At 39.0% G+C, this 14,886-nt stretch overlaps 1 protein-coding gene across 2 annotated transcripts in view; it reads right to left on the reverse strand.

The window, feature by feature from the left end:
• slc35f4 (solute carrier family 35 member F4) overlaps positions 1–2,751 on the reverse strand; it is a 49,784-nt gene extending 47,033 nt beyond the window's left edge. Inside the window, exon 1 of one of the 2 annotated variants that reach the window (XM_061895311.1) lies at positions 2,402–2,750. In XM_061895311.1, coding sequence (XP_061751295.1) covers positions 2,402–2,633 — 232 coding nt within the window. In that variant the 5' untranslated portion in view covers positions 2,634–2,750. Of the gene's footprint in view, positions 1–2,401 lie in introns of both variants that reach the window. The other variant, XM_061895313.1, reaches the window with a different exon arrangement.
• Positions 2,752–14,886: the final 12,135 nt, after the last annotated feature.

Below are 14,886 nucleotides of genomic sequence, written 5' to 3' on the forward strand. Positions count from 1 at the left end.
GAACCACATCTCCTCATACGTGATAAACACATAAGACAGCCAACGGTGACACAGAAAGGTAAAACGCATTGCGTAATCTTGGTCTGTAGACCTTGAATCCTTAATCCAGCTAAGATATTTGGTTGTACAGTCCAGCTTCTGCTGCTGTTACAGTCTTACTCCTATAGTCAACATCAACATTTTGAGCATCATTCTCTGAACAATGTGCACCATCATCTCACATAATCAATCCTGGAGTCTGTGTCAGTGTCCGCAAACAAGGTTGGCAAATAAAAAAAAGCATGCAAGTTGCATCGTATCTCAATGTCAGGAATCCGCTGGCGGTGTTCACATGAATCACAGAGAAAGCCTGCATTGTCATTCGGACAATGAATCACTTTAATGACACCTGCATGGTAAAACAGTCATTAGGAAGACATCAATGACTGATATGAGCAGCATCAGCCTATACACACTTGACATTTAATAGCTCCGCTTATTACACCGTAGCATGTCCTCACATTGGACACATTGATCCTCAAAAATAGTATTAAGCATCGTAAACCATAGTATTCCTACATATATGACCTTTAGCAGGAGGATTCTTAAGGTATAGGAAAACAAATTTAAGGAATATGAAGGATCACTGTAACACATTCCAGTATAGTCGTGTAATGATAGGATATGAATGGATCGAAGTCACACTATGCTGTAGTATTGTAATGCGGTGTACACTGACTGATGAAATATGCATGGATCAATATAGTATACAGTCCTCTCTCACCACATCACCATATTTTTTAAAGCATAATCTGCAACATTGTTTGCCTAAATTAAGCATTTGGACACATAAAATGGCTAAATGAACTAAACATATCAATACTACAGTAGTATTGATCACTAGATGACACTAAAGAAATCATCTCACCCTGTTCAATATCGTTACCACAGATGGCTCAGCCTAAGGCAGCATTACTATATGGAATTAAAAAAAAATGTACGGGTGAATAAAGGGTGTTATTTCCTATCTCGAGGAATCGCATAGTAATAAAAAAAAAAAGGTATTGAGAAGGTTGTCAAGTTTCCTAATGCTCTTCCTTTGAACATACTCGATTTATAATTAAGGATTCCTATTTCGTAAAAATTAATTTTATTCTGATCATATCCGGAACCTATAAACAGGAATGTAATACAGTGTGAATAAATTAAATGAGTTCATTTCGGTCACATAATCAACCATTTTGTGTGATCAATTTAACTGCAGAGTTTATACATATTAATAATCATACATACCGTTTTTCCTTGAACTGCCGCCGGGGCGCTAATTAATTTAAAACCTCTTCTCACTCCTGCGCTTACCAAAGGCATGCGGTAAAAGTAAGCATGCACTAATTATTTTAAAACTTCTACTCACTCCGGCACTTACCAAAGGCATGCAGTAAAAATTTGAGTGTGATGTAAGCTTGGACCTTAAATCCTACTGAATAACTCTTAATCTTCTTCCCTTTACGCAATTTCAAATTACCGGTATTGAAATCAGCCTCCTCCATTTTGAAAATGATGACAGGGGAAGTGTCACTCGTGACGTCACGAGTTTGACCAGGCGGCAATACTAAGCATGCGTTAAATATTTTGCCAAGAGAGTTTGACCCGGCAGTAATTCAAGGCAGGCGCATACTATATGCCCTGCGGCAATTCAAGGAAATACGGTATACGCACATAAAAATAAAAATAATGACCAAAAAAGGAATACACTGAAGCCAAGGCTTATATTTGCCTATCCTGTACATTCACTGAAAATTATATTGCCTGGAACATCAACTTTCAAAAAATCAATGGGATGAAAGAAATCGTTGCTATATTTTATAATGTTCCATTATTTCACCTTGCAATGCTTTCTTAAACCTTAACAAAGAACTACACGTCTTCAACTCATCACTGAGCTTGTTCCACCATTTAACTCCTAAAACTGAAATACATTTGTATTTTATATTTGTTCTTACTTTACATATTTCAAAAATCAACATAGCATGGTATAGAAATGGATCAATAAAGTAGCACAATAGTGGCCTGCCATAGGGTGTTAGTGTATAGTGAGCTTATGAAAGGTGACTAGATCTGTAGTGCATAGTATGGAGTATGAACTTATCAATGCTATACAGTAGTACAGTAGACCGTTGTAGCACTTTAGTGTTGTGTTGGTGTCCGTTTATAGTAGAGTTATGGAGGATACTTGTATCAATTTATAGTTGTGTATAGCTTATAAAGTACTCTTGTACATTTTGTGTAGTTATATTGACACATTAGTATTTGAGTTTATTTTTCAGAGAAGGTTAATATAAAGGCAATGCTTTTTTTTAATTGAAAAATAATTATATTAAAAGTGTTGTTGTGCACATAGTTTGTGAAAGCTGATACTCACTCCTGTGGCTGGAGTACCCCGGGTTGTATCCGTAGTAGCCGGTGATCCTGAGGATGCGGTCCTCGATGTCGTGCACCCCGTTGGCGGCCACTTTGGGGCCGTCGCCGTCCACCAAGACGCCGCGACCGGAGCTCCCGCTCGGTGTCGTTTTGCCCGGCAAGTGTGCGTTCTTGTTTGTGAGGAGCTCCAGGTCGACGCGTGGCTGCTCCACAACACTCTCCGTGCTGGTCATGGTGGAGATGCGCAAGAGAGCAGGGACGAACCGTGAAATAAACACACCGGCGCACACACACACACACACGCACACACATCAACAATCAGCACAGCCCAAAGCACGTGAAGATTTCTCCAGCCAGTCTGCTTGTCCCGACTTCCAACTCCAGCAGCGGGACAGACTACAGCCACTAGGGGGCGTGTCACTACTGTCACATTCCTGGAATGGAAATAGGCTATCGGGAGACTACTATGAATACTAAGAGCAGGGACGTAGACGTGGAGGAACATCCATCCATCCATTTCTACCACTTGTCCATGAGATGTTCAAAAATGAAGTAATAAAATAAGTTTGAATATTTATATTTTGGTCTGCTTTCTATGTACTCCTGTATGTATGTATGTATATATATATATATATATATATATATATATATATATATATATATATATATATATATATATATATATATATATATATATATATATATATATATATATATATATATATATATATATATATATATATATGTATATATATATGTATATATATATATATATATATATATATATGCATATATATGTATATATGTGTATATATGTATATATATATGTATATGCATGTATATATATGTATATATATATATATATATGTATATAAATATATATATATATATATATATATATATATATATATATATATATATATATATATATATATATATACATATATAAGGCTCCACGGCAGAGGTGTTACTGCGTCTGTCTCACAATATGAAGGTCCTGAGTAGTCCTGGGTTCAATCCCGGGCTTGGGATCTTTCTGTGGGGAGTCTGCATGTCCTCCCCTTGAATGCGTGGGTTCCCTCCGGGTACTCCGGCTTCCTCCCACCTCCAAAGACAAGCACCTGGGGATAGGTTGATTGGCAACACTAAAATGGCCCTAGTGTGTGAATGTTGTCGGTCTATCTGTGTTGGCCCTGCGATGAGGTGGCGACTCGTCCAGGGTGTACGACGCCTTCCGCCCGAATGTAGCTGAGATAGGCGCCAGGCGCCCAGCGGCGTCTCCAAAGGGAATAAGCGTCTCCAAAGGGAATAAGCGGTAGAAAATTGATGTATATTTATATATATATATATATATATATACATCAATATATATATATATATATATATATATTGATATATATATATATATATATATATATATATATATTGATGTATATATATATATATATATATATATATATATATATATATATATATATATCAATATATATATACATCAATTTTCTACCGCTTATATATATAGGCGGCGTACACCCTGGACAAGTCGCCAACAGATAGACAGACAACATTCACACTCTCATTCACACACTGGGGCCAATTTAGTGTTGCCAATCAAAGTATTTAATAACAAATTTATCAAATACTTTTTGGACCCATTTATCATATCAATATATAATTTTGATAACGTTTTTATAAAAGCGAATTAACCCCTTCTTTTTCCTGTTACACTAAAGTGTATCCTAAATCAACATTGATTAAAGCTGCACACATAAATTTAAGTTAAAAAAAAAAGGGAAAAAAACCTCCAAAAGTATCAATGCCTCACCTGGTGTATAGTGTATAATAAATATAGGCACGAACATTGAATAATAAGGTTGTTTGAAGGGTGTTTCCTGAGGGAACTCTCCTGAAGGAATCAATAAAGTACTAGCAATCTAATTATGAGTACCTACACCCCCCTATCAAAAATGCAAAGTCATTTGTTCCATCAGGGTAGTGGCAAATCCAGCATAAAACATGTCATCAAAGTTCACTGACTTATTGATGTTAGAATGTTGGATACTCGAGTTAAACAGCACTATACTGCCTCTGAATAATACCGTAACTGTTTTTTTTCCGTTGTGAAATTGTTGGTGAAAGGAGCAGAGGCATTTTAGACAAAGCACAAGCAAGGGTTTACTTACAGGCGAAAACAGCGTGAAGACAGCGGAGGACGAATGGAGACATTTTAACTTTAAAACTAACAATGAAGGTGAAGCTATAAACATTAAAGAGCCGCTTAAAGCGATGCTTTAAAAAAGTGATCACCAACCACCAATTGGTACCGGGCCGTGGCCCAATTGGTACCGGGCCGCAGAATAATTTTTTATTCATTTTTATTTAAAAAATAAAATAAAATTAAAAATATATATATATATATTTTTTTTTTTATTAAATCAACATAAAAAAACACAATATACACTTGCAATTAGTGCACCAACCACAAAAACCTCCCTTTTTCATGACAAAAACGTCCCTTTTTCATGACAAAGAAAAAAAAACAAAAAAAGAACAAGGACCCTCTTAAACAGGACAATACTGCCATCTACTGTACATAGAATAGAATGTAAATATATTCTACATTTAAGTGCAGTCAAGGAACATGCATTAGAGAGTCTGTTCTGAAGCCCACAGTAAAGAGACATAACTTCATCACGTCGCCTGGTTATTGACTCCAACCCAATATATTACAACGTCGACGAGCAAAATGAAGAAATACGCTTGCAAGTTCCAGAACGATTGGAAACAAGAATTTCAGTTCATCCAGGAGAATTCGAAGGGGAAGGGGTATGTTGCCTGTAAATTTTGTTGAACAGACTTCTCCATTGAACACGGTGGCCGAACGGATATACTCAGCCATGATTGGTCAGTCAGTGAAGCACAAAGCCTCCGCAGCGCAGCATCTTTCACAACCCAGTATTATGGCCCACCTCTCAAAATGGAGAACCGAAGGTGTATTTTATGCTGAGACAAAGATGGCTATGCTGACAGCTGGAAGCAACATCCCGTTCTAATTTGCGGATGTCTACAACATATCCGTGAAGGATGTTCCTGGATTTGGAGATCGCTCGCCAGTACGCAAATGGCAGAACAAAGTTTACTCAATTAGTGAAAGGAAAGTGTTGTTGTTGTTTTTTAGTAACCAGCAAGCACAGTAGAGTTAGTAGAACAACTGTGTTTTTATTACTGTGTATTTGATAGGTGCCGTCGGAAATTCAACTATTTATTTTATTTATATATATAATAAAATAAATATTTATAGCTAGAATTGACTGAAAGTCATGTATTTCATACATACATCATATATATATATATATATATATATATATATATATATATATATATATATACATATATATATATATACATATATATATATATATATATATATATATATATATGAAATATATATGAAATACTCGAGTTGGTGAATTATACGCCACCCCTCTTAACCACGCCCCCTTCCCCAACCACGCCTCCGTCCCGCCCCCACCCCCCACCTCCCGAAATCGGAGGTCTCAAGGTTGGAAAGTATGAGCTAACCATGCTTCACTGCACACTGTAGGAGGATACAATAGCTAACCGCTAACAGCAGGCTAGCCCTCTTGAATGTAAACACATGTAACAAATGTCATGGGTAGATCTACACAGACATCAACTGTAACGATACCAAGTACAATAATCCCAAATAGTATATACTACAATGATTACATCAATCATTTTTATTATCACAAAATATTTTGTCTTTTATTATTTCTAGAGTCAGAAAATATGTCCCTGGACAAGGCGGAACTTAAATTATGATCGATGTATGACCCTATAACTACTTGGTATTGGATTGATACCAGAATTTGGAGAACAAGCCAACATTTGTGTGAAGTATCCAAACAACATAATACGTGCTTATTCCATTTGAATAGAAGTGTAGATAGAACATGTTAAAACAGAAGGTAAGCAGATATTAACAATATATGAACAAGTAGATTAATAATCAATCAATCAATCAATGTTTACTTATACATCCCTAAATCACTAGTGTCTCAAAGGGCTGCAAAAACTGCAACACAAACCACTACGACATCCTCGGTAGGCCCACATAAAGGCAAGGAATACTCACACCCAGTGGGACGTCGGTGACAATGATGACTATGAGAACCTTGGAGAGGACGAAAGTAATGGAAGTCGAGCGGGTCTAACATGATACTGTGAAAGTTCAATCCATAATGGATCCAACACAGCCGCGAGAGTCCAGTCCAAAGCGGATCCAACACAGCAGCGGAGCCAGCAGGAAACCATCCCAAGCGGAGGCGGATCAGGAGCGCAGGGATGTCCCAAGCCGATACACAGGCAAGCGGTCCATCCTGGGTCCCGACTCTGGACGAGCGGTCCATCCTGGGTCCCGACTCTGGACAGCCAGTACGTCATCCATGGCCACCGGATCGGACCGGACCCCCTCCACAAGGGAGAGTGGGACATAGGAGAAAAAGAAAAGAAACAGCAGATCAACTGGTCTAGAAAGGAATTCTATTTAAAGGCTAAAGTATACAAATTAGTTTTAAGGTGAGACTTAAATGCTTCTACTGAGGTGGCATCTCAAACTGAATGAAATGAAAACGGTCTATAGCCCGCAGACTTTTTTTGGGCTTTGGGAACCACTAATAAGCCGGAGTTCTTTGAACGCAGATTTCTTGCCGGGACATATGGTACAATATAATCGGCAAGATAGGATGGACCTAGACCGTGTAGTATTTTATACGTAAGTAGTAAAACCTTAAAGTCACATCTTAAGTGCACAGGAAGCCAGTGCAAGTGAGCCAGTATAGGCGTAATGTGATCAAACTTTCTTGTTCTTGTCAAAAGTCTAGCAGCCGCATTTTGTACCAACTGTAATCTTTTAATGCTAGACATGGCGAAAACCCGAAAGTAGTACGTTACAGTAATCGAGGCGAGACGTAACAAACGCATGGATAATGATCTCAGCGTCTTTAGTGGACAACATGGAGCGAATTTTAACGATATTACGGAGATGAAAGAAGGCCGTTTTAGTAACGCTTTTAATGTGTGACTCAAAGGAGAGAGTTGGGTCGAAGATAATACCCAGATTCTTTACAGAGTTTTAGTAACGCTTTTAAATCCATTTTCTTCCGCCTGTCCTTCATAATTTTGACAAAAATAATAGAATGGCAAATGACACAATATGTCAGCAGCCAAATTAGGAGCTTTGTAACAAGTTTAAAGGCCTACTGAAACCCACTACCACCCACCACGCAGTCTGATAGTTTATATATCAATGATGAAATATTAACATTGCAACAAATGCCAATACGGCCTTTTTAGTCTACTAAATTGCAATTTAAAATTTCCCGGGAGTTTCTTCTTGAAAGCGTCGCGAAATGATGATGTGTATGCGTGACGTCACGGACTGTTAGGAAATATGAGCGCTGCACACACACACAGCTAAAAGTCGTCTGCTTTAACCGCATAATTACACAGTATTTTGGAGATCTGTGTTGCTGAATCTTTTGCAATTTGTCCAATTAATATTGGAGAAGTCAAAGTAGAAAGATGGAGTTGGGAAGCTTTAGCCATACAAACACACGGCGATTCCTTGTTTAAAATTCCCGATGGTGAAACTTTACTATGGATAACAGCGGTCAAGCGAATATGGATCCCGACCGAATGTCAACCAGCAGGTTTCGGTGAGAAAATTGTGCTCAAAAGTCGCTTCTTACCGGAGATCAGTTGAGCTTGCCTTGTCCATAAAGCTGCCGGTGACTTCCCTGAGACACTGGCGTCAAGACACCCGTGGACACACACCTCCGACTATCAGGTACTATTAAACTCACTAAAACACTAGCAACACAATAAAAAGATAAGGGATTTCCCAGAATTATCCTAGTAAATGTGTCTAAAAACATCTGAATCCGTCCCAATGCAATCACGTTTTTTTTTTTTACTTGTTTTTTTTCCCTTTTTTTCTAGTTCGTCGCAATCAATAACTTCAAACACGAATCTTTCATCCTCGCTCAAATTAAAGGGAAAATTGTCGTTTTCTCTGTCCGAATAGCACTTTTTGTTGGAGGCTCGCATTAAAAACAATGTGAGGATGTGAGGAGCCATGAACAGGTGACGTCATCGTCTGCGACTTCCGGTAAAGGCAGGGCTTTTCTGTTAGCGACCAAAAGTTGCAAACTTTATCGTGGATGTTCTCTAATAAATCCTTTCAGCAAAAATATGGCGATGTCGCGAAATGATCAAGTATGACACATAGAATGGACCCGCTATCCGCGTTTAAATAAGAAAATCTCATTTCAGTAGGCCTTTAACTTACTGACTAATATAATAACAAAGAAGTTGTCTAGTACAGGGATGTCAAACTCGTTTTCATTGAGGGTCAAATCACAGTTATGGCTGCCATCAAATTGTTAATGGAAATACGTTCTTTTTTTATTCTTGCAACTTAGCTGCCAGTTTTTCCACTGTAAAAATAAATGTTCTGTCTTTCAGTTTACAGTAATACACTGTTAAAAACAACAACCGCAGATTTTACAGTCAAAAACTGGTAGCTCCGTCAACAGAATTTTAATACAAAAAACAGTAGTAGATTTTTTGAGTTTACAGTAATATGCTTTAAAGAACAACCTAAAATGTACTGTCGTTTTATAATTTTTATCAATTTGGTAGTTTGTTGTAAAGTTAAATATTTTTTTATTTAGACAAAACATGTATGAAAAGTATTATAATATACTGTAATCTGATTTGCAATATTGGATACTGTTAAAGTTGAAAAGGTATTCAATTTCAAGCAGTATATATATTTTTTCTGTGAAAATTAATATAATCAATTCCATTTAGTGAGAAAATATTAAGTACTTTATTGAAACACATCATTTCCAGGTGTTCGCGGGCCAGATAAAATTATGTCGGGGGCCAAATCTGGTAGCCTTGAGTTTGACACCTGTGGTCTAGTATGTTCACTATCTTATTTCATGACCAACCTTTTATTTGATTTCATTAAAAAATTGTGTTTATCCATCCATCTTCTTCCGCATTAATCCGTTGCCAATGCAGATCAAGGTCACCTGACTGCAGCAGACTACACTCTGGACTGGTCGCCAGCCTACAGCATCCATTCTCTGCGGTCTCCACTGTTTCTCCATCATATCAGTGATGTCATTATTTATTGTTTATGATTAAATATAAATGAGCTTTAGCGACAAAACAAATGCACAATGTTTTTGTCTCACATTATGGTTTACAGCTTTCATCATCAGGGCTTTTATTTTTAGCACATGCTTTTTTGGGCACAAAGGCACTAAAATACACTACAGAAACAATTTAATTAATAAATAACATCTCAAAGCTAAATGGATGTCATATTCCAAATGAAAATCTTTACAAAACAATCTCCCATAGGTGCTTGAATAGATATAGGTCTGTGGAAGGGACAGGGCACTCAATAAATAGAATCACTGTCTTCGTCCTAAAGGAAGTGCTGACACATTGTAGCAACATGAGGCCTTGTAATACACCAGAAGGAGCCCACTGGCCCACTGCACCAACATGGTCTGACAATGGCTCTGAGGAGCTCATCCTTGAAATTAACCCCACTCAGGGTCTATACGCACAGGAACTAGGAAGCACGGGGGAACAAGTCCACCCCAATACTGGAAACTGCATTGGTTCCGCCCAAAAATTATACTGCAGAAGGGAAACATGTTTAATTTGGAAATCTTTGACTTGTGTGCATTCATTTTGAAGCGCAACACAGCATTGTTACCTCACTGACTCTGACTGGAGTATTTTGGAAAGGAGAGACAGCAGGCGATCTTTAAATTATGGCTTATCTCTAACATATTGCCGATAGTTTAAATTTTTATTCAGAAACCACATATTTTGAGAGAAGTCAAGGGATGGGTACCTAATTCAGTACTCTTATAGGCACCGACTGATTTAAATTAGTACTAATTCATGTAAAATCAAACCGTACCATATTTTGATACCTCGGTTGAACGTGACGTCACATCCAGTTGAAAACACTTTGTAGGTAAACAAGCACTCAAGCAGTCAGGTTGGCGCAAGCAAAGGTTGAAGTATGATAACAAAATGCAGAGACGGCAAATGTATGTAATGAGAGCAAGTGCTGCGAGTAAAAATTATGCAGGTAGGAAGTGCACAGATATATCATCTCGGTAATGTTGCAATTTTCCATACCCACAATGCAAGTATGATTGATAGACACACTCAAACTTAACGTATAGTAAACCTCCACTTTTCAAAATGTTTTAACTTAATGCTAATTTACATTTGATTTGCTATGGTATTTACACACCTGTGGACATACTGATCAGCAGTAGCGATTTTACATGACGATGTCAACACCTCTAAAATTGTTAATGAAAACTACAACTCAGATGCACATTACAATCAAATAGCTAGTGGGTAATAAGTACAATACTTATATTATGAAGACTTAAATTCATTTTAATTGCAAAGACTACTTCCTGATTAGGCAACATTCGGTAGCCTATACATATACTACTGTCATCTGACATCTCGTAATGGCTAATGCCTACAACTTGCAAATAAGACTCAGCACTGTAAGAAATCAAGATATAACAGCTATATAGCACAGTTATCATAAAAGTATTGGGAATTGGTACAGTTGAGTATTGTTTTAGAGGTAGCGATTTGTCCAGGGTGTACACCGCCTTCCGCCCGATTGTAGCTGAGATGGGCACCAGCGCCCCCCGCGATCCCATAGGGAATAAGCAGTACAAAATGGATGGATGGATGGAGTATTGCTTTAGATTCCCACAAAATGAAATTGGGATTTTTTTAATTATAATGTGAAAGGTACCCATTCTTCATAAAGTCATTTTAATCCTGGGATGGTCACTCAGTCATCATTTAATTGCTAACTTTCTCAGTGTTTTCAAGTAATGTCAACACTAGCTCAAATATTTTACCATCTCATTCAGCACAATACCACCACCAAAAAAAAGTTGAAACACCAACAGAACTGTTTTTAGGAGTAGAGCAGTTTCAATTATGTTACACAACACAAGGAAAACAACTAATAATCCTCGACCATTTGTCAAATGTATAACATTGTATTAGATAGTTTGTGCGATAACTATAGAATGATAGTACAGAGAGTAGTGAGGCAGTCGAAACAAAAAAATGGAGACGGAGGACACTCAAATTGATTGGTGAAATGTACATTAGCCTGTCATTAATGTATGTAAAGGATGTTCTCATTCCTTCTAAGGGCAGATAATTGATCGCAACTTGGATTACGCCGCTTACCCCTTCCCTCCATCATCCTCAGTAATGCACAATCACTGAGAAACAAAGTAGATGAGCTTCAAGCTCATGTAAAGTGCATATGCGAATACAGGAACGCTTGTGTGATTGTACTAACAGAGAAGTGGTTAAAGGATCAGGAATTGAACAAGGCCCTGGAAATCACTGGTTTCTGGCAGCTTTTTGGGCTCGACAGAGACGCACAGCTGCCAGGTAAAACACTGGAAGGAGGCGTGTGCTTGTATTTGAACCCAGTCTGGTGCAAGACTGTCACGGTGCGGGAAACTATATGCAGCCCCGACATTGAACTTTTAAGTGTCTCATTGCGGTCGTCTTATTTACCGCGAGAAATCCCACAGCTGTTCATGACAGTTGTCTACATCCACCCCAGAGCTAATATGGGAGAGGCAACATCCACTATTGTTGAACTTGTGCACCGTCTTCAAAGCATCAGCCCCGAAGCCCCCCATTTTCTATTGGGAGATTTTAATTTGTGTAGCCTTGAGAAGTCCCCAGGTCATTTTCATCAGTATGTAACCTGCCCAACTATGCATTGAAAAATTATGGACCTGTGTTATGGCACCATAAAAGGCGCCTACAAATCCTATGGACTAGCACCTTTAGGCTCATCTGATCACAACAGCATTATTCTGGCCCCTGTATATAAACGAGCCATCAAGAGAGGAAAAGTGGAGTGCAAGGAGGTTGCTGTGTGGACCGAAGGCTCTATTCGTGAACTAAATGGTTGCTATGACAGCACCAATTGGGATGTTTTTAAAGACTCTTGCAAGGACTTGAACGAACTGAGTGACACTGTGACAAGTTCTATTAAATTTTGTGAGGAAATGACTATCCCTTGGAAAATAATTAAAGTACACCCAAATAATAAGCCACGGGTTAGCAAATCCCTTAAAAATTCCTTAAACTTGAAAAAGTTCGCTTTTTTCAGGGTGATATTGGAAAACAAAGATAAGCTCACAAGCTATTCAAAAAAGAGATAAAAATGGCCAATCTACAGTGTAAAGATAAGGTAGAGGAAGAACTAAAAGTGGTAGTTCACGCTCTGCTTGAAAGGGGAATTAAGTCCATGGTCGGAATGCAAGGTCGGTCTGTCTAACCTCCACAAGCCTGATTCTGTACTAGCAGATAGGTTAAGCCAGTTCTATTTTAGATTTGATTCTCATGATTTCAGTAATGAACTATCTGAATTCAGAGGTGTCCCTGTGAGCAGTCAGATTCAGATTAATGAAATAGATGTCTGGAGAATATTTGAGGATACAAATGTGAGGAAAAGTAGGTGCCTGACTGCATTACTGGTAAACTACTTAAATAATATGTTTTGTTTTTATGTGGCATTTCCTCTCACATTTTCCAACTGTCTTTATCACAGAACTGTGTCCTCAAATTATGGAAGGAGTCCCTTGTAGTACCCGTTGCAAAGGTCCCATCACCAAGAGTGCTGAATGACTACCGCCCTGTGGCATTGACATCCCTGGTGATGAAAATTTTCGAGAAAATAGGGAAGCAGAGTTTAATGTCACAGCACCATCCCCCCTCACCTTGATTGACTCTTCCACCCCCGTCTCCATTGTGGACTCATTCCGTTTCTTGGGCACCACCATCTCCCAGGCTCTCAAGTGGGAGCTGACCATCAGCTCCCTCATCAAGAAGGCCTAACAGAGGATGTACTTCTTGCGGCAGCTGAGGAAACTTAAGGTGCTGACCGAGATGCTGGTGCGGTTTTATTCAGCCATCATCGAGTCCATCCTCACCTCCTCCATCACCGTGTGGTTCCCTGGCGCCACAGTCGAGGATAAGCATCGACTGCAGCGCAGCGTACATGCTGCTGAGAAGGTGATTGGCGGCAAGCTCCCATTCCTCCAGGACCTGTTCTCCTCCAGGACCAGGAGGCGTGTGGGTCGGATCACAGCTGACTCTTCTCACCCTGGACACAAACTATTCTCCCCTCAGGCATGAGACTACGGTCCATCCAGACCCACACCTCCCGCCACCTGAACAATTTTTTCCCCTCTGCCATCAGGCACATGAGCAATAACAAGATCTGATAGCTCATTTACAGCTCATGTTATTCTATTCTGTGTTATATGTCTTTTATGTTGCACGATTGCACCAAGAAAAATTCCTAGTTTGTGAACCCGTTCTCAAACAATAGCAATAAAAACTATTCTGAGTCTGATTCTGATTCTGATTAATGGTTCTGACCCAGGCTGCAATTGACCCACTACAGTTTGCTTATCAGCCCAGGAAAGGTGTAGGTGATGCCATAGCAACATTACTACACCTTATGCTTTCTGGATTTTTCATTTGCGTTCGACTGTATGCAACCACACATTCTGGCTCGTAGACTGCTGAATATGTCCAATATTGACTTTGGTACTATATGTTGGCTAGTGGACTTTCTCACCTCAAAATCACAGAGGACCCATATTAATAGCACACTGTCTGATGCTCACTTATGCTCCACAGGATCACCCCAGGGACAAGTCCTGTTCCGGAGAACTTCATCAAATGGTGCGATGATTCATACCTGGAGCTTAATGGCGATAAAACGAAGGAGATCTTTCATTGACTTTTGCCTAGATCCCCCTGCCAAAGCACCCATTCTCCTTAATGGCTCTGCTGTTGAGATAGTCTGTGAATACAAGTATCTAGGTACAATTTTAGACAACAAATTGACTTCTGATGCCAACACTGACCGTATTTGCAAGCAGGCCAATCAGAGACAGTTTTTCTTGAGGAAACTGAGGGTCTTTCAGATTGATAGAGCACTGATGAGGATGTTCTTGTATCTTGTATCGAGTCTATTTTTACTTATTCTATCACTTCCTAGTTTGGTAACCTCAGTGTGGCCAATAAAAACAGACTAAATGGTATAATCAAGGTGTGCCAAAAGACCATAGGCACTACCTCGGACCCCCTGAACAAGATCTTTCAGGCCAGAGTCATCCTGAAGGCAAAGGTCATTCTGGTCAACCCTCAGCACCCTCTCTTCTCAGAGTTTAGACTCTTGCCCTCTGGATGCAGGTACGCCCCTAGTAATAGGTGTAACGACCTGGTCGCAAGGTGATGCGGATTCAGTCTCCCAGGAATACTGACGAGCCTCGGACACAGCGTGAAGGT

This window comes from Nerophis ophidion, linkage group LG03, assembly GCF_033978795.1.
Source record: "Nerophis ophidion isolate RoL-2023_Sa linkage group LG03, RoL_Noph_v1.0, whole genome shotgun sequence".
NCBI classification, from domain to species: Eukaryota; Metazoa; Chordata; class Actinopteri; order Syngnathiformes; family Syngnathidae; genus Nerophis; species Nerophis ophidion.